The sequence below is a fragment of the Oncorhynchus tshawytscha genome, linkage group LG04 (genome assembly GCF_018296145.1).
Source record: "Oncorhynchus tshawytscha isolate Ot180627B linkage group LG04, Otsh_v2.0, whole genome shotgun sequence".
Taxonomy (NCBI): Eukaryota; Metazoa; Chordata; class Actinopteri; order Salmoniformes; family Salmonidae; genus Oncorhynchus; species Oncorhynchus tshawytscha.
The window spans coordinates 47,756,509-47,759,227 of NC_056432.1; the positions used below are offsets into that span (position 1 = coordinate 47,756,509).

At 39.2% G+C, this 2,719-nt stretch overlaps 1 protein-coding gene across 3 annotated transcripts in view; it reads right to left on the minus strand.

The window, feature by feature from the left end:
• The window catches only part of LOC112249728 (dickkopf-related protein 4), a 5,886-nt gene extending 3,772 nt beyond the window's left edge, over window positions 1–2,114 (minus strand). The window contains exons 1-3 of one of the 3 annotated variants that reach the window (XM_024419507.2): window positions 2,035–2,114; window positions 839–893; window positions 579–701 (exon numbers count right to left, since the gene is read on the minus strand). In XM_024419507.2, the coding sequence (XP_024275275.1) occupies window positions 579–701; window positions 839–856 (141 nt within the window). In that variant the 5' untranslated portion in view covers window positions 857–893; window positions 2,035–2,114. Of the gene's footprint in view, window positions 1–578; window positions 702–838; window positions 1,059–1,204; window positions 1,295–2,034 lie in introns of those variants that run through there. The other 2 variants (XM_024419506.2, XM_024419505.2) reach the window with 2 other exon arrangements.
• Window positions 2,115–2,719: the final 605 nt, after the last annotated feature.

Below are 2,719 nucleotides of genomic sequence, written 5' to 3' on the forward strand. Positions count from 1 at the left end.
AAATGTTATTTTTCCATCAGGCATGTTATATCTGACATGTTCTTTAATCGCATAAAAAGCTTGGAAGGAAAACTAGCTAATGAAATGTTTTGTTGTTGTTTGTTGCTCTGTTCTCCAGCCCTTTTGAAATGATACAGTAGTTAAGATGTTAATGTGCAAACTGTCAGCTTTCATTTGAGGGTATTTTCATCCATATCGGGTGAACCATTTAGAAATTACAAATTGTTTTTGTACATATTCATTTTAGGGTACCAAAAGTATAGGGACAAATTCACCTTTGTGTATTGCAGTATTCAAAAGATAGTATTTGGTCCCATATTACTAGCTTTCAACTATTACAAGCTTTTGAGTTATCCTTTTTGGGTGTGGTATGATATTTATGCTTCTGTATATATATGCATGTTCACTTATCATTACTCACGATTCATTCAGGACTACCCGTAATCATGTTAATATCCACATTTATGTAGAAGTGTTTAGAAACATATTATATTATTTAAGAATTAATTTGACTACCCAGTGATAACATTCTCAGATCCCTTCTTTCTTATCTCTCTCTCACACACTATAGCACTCACCGTTGACGGACTGCGTTCTTGATCAGGAAAATCTGGCCTGTGATGGCGAGGAGAAGATGTATCTGCCCTGCGACGTGTGTTCACATTATTCTGTACATCCACCGTTCCACTGTGCGGGTCCACCTGTATTACGAAGAAAAGCATTGGCCTAATTCAATCTGAAAAAAGAGACACTTGAATGACACTTGAATCACTTGAATCCACACAGCTGCAAAACGTAGCCTAAGCATCACTGGTCAATCCACTGCAGGTGCTCTCACCTGTTCCAATGGATCCATCGCTTCTTTAGAGGATCCGATTACATTGGAGTCGAGGCTACGCACAAAACAATGAGAACACATGAAAAGCAAAGCGATCGTAGGTGTCCACATTGTTGACCAAACAAAATGACACATAATATCCAGCCGTTGTAAATAGCAAAATCTCTAATACAGAAGACGAACCCACTTTTCTCTGAGCAGAGCAGGTGTATCCTGGTACTTATAACCCTACACCGGCCCACCCGCACATTGTAAAGCTTCTACTTCTTTCATTGCACACCAAAACCCACACCAATCCCTCCTCCCAACACACAGAGGCTCTTTGAAATGTATTTTTAATAAATAAGAAATATTCTTTGAACAAACCGCATCAGTCGACATGGATGAGAGCTACATCCTGGCCGACCGGAACATATGGTAAGCTGCTCTCTTTAGAACTAGACTAGTTTAGGCTATAGGGGGAAATGTCGTAAAATGAAGAATTGTCAACCGTTTGATGGTCTGAGATCCCTATCTATCACTCCTGTAATAATAATAATTAGGATATTAACTGTCTAAAATAACGTAGTAGGCTATAATAAATGTGTTACCGCCACCTTATTTTGATATTTCCCTATTCTCTAAGTAGGCTACTTGACTCTGAAATGAATTTTAAAAATAAGGGTGTTAAACACCTTCGTCCTGTGCACCTTTTCCTTGCCCAATTGCTTAATCTTTTTTGTTAGATACAGATCAAACATGTCAAAGTGAGGGCAGGTATTTACGAGATCAGAGGACTGATATGAGGGTTGATTCTGTCCATTTTTTACAAATGTTAATGATATATTAGTCTACTTTTCATGATGTTAAATTAATATATTGAATAATCTATATCATCAGGCGATATATTGAATCATATATGACACTGTGACTGCACCCATTGGGAATCTCCTCCCTGCACAAATTGTCTTATTTCAAAGGCTCGAGCTAGAGGGATGCATTTGGGAGCTGCGGGTCCCGAGTCCGACAGAGATCATTGCGGCGCGGTAGGCATTTTTCATGCTGCGGCTGGGAGCGGACGGTCAGACAGATTACTTTGTTTTGTCCCGGAGATTATTTGGAAACGGCCAAATTTTTGGTTTGCGTTAGCTTAGGCCTAACTTTGTCGTATTTTTCACAAACTATCAGAATTCGCTACTTCAAGTGATGTAGCTTACCTCTCCTCTCCTAGTTGGGCGTCTGAGATCAGGTGCGACTAGTATATGTGTGTTCTCAATAAATAGAGTAGGCTGTCTATCTATGCATGTCACGTGGCAGTTATCTTTCCAAGGAAATTAAATGTGATTAGACTATAGTTAACTACAGTCAGTGTCTGTAAATAAATATTGATAATGGAAAGAAGTGTAGAGAGGTGCAATCAAAAAATGACAATCATTGAAAAGGAAAAGGCGCAACGAGCATAGGCAACCATGGTGAGCGAGCATTGCGCATATTCTATTTCAATAAATATTGATTCACCCCTTCATTTCTCTCTGTCTGCATTACAGTGGCGGTTCTAGACCATTTCAACTGGGGGTGCCAAGCTGGGGCCAGTTATACTGTAAGAGGGGCCAGTTACATTAGACGTTATTGTTGTCATATCGAGAGAAAAAAAAGAAAGAAGAAGAAAGAAAGATAGCAAAAATTAGTTATGTAAAAATTATTTCATACTCCACATTTAGGGGGGCCACAAGGGGGTCCAAAATTGTTGTGACAGGGGCACTGCCCCCCCCAGAACCGCTAGTGGTCTGTAAATAGTCCTCCTAAATGTTATCCTTTGTTCTATATGCAAAACATAGCTCAATAGAAATTGCAAGTGTCCGCTGTCATCATTCTTTCTGCTTCAAATTTAGTTGCCATAAG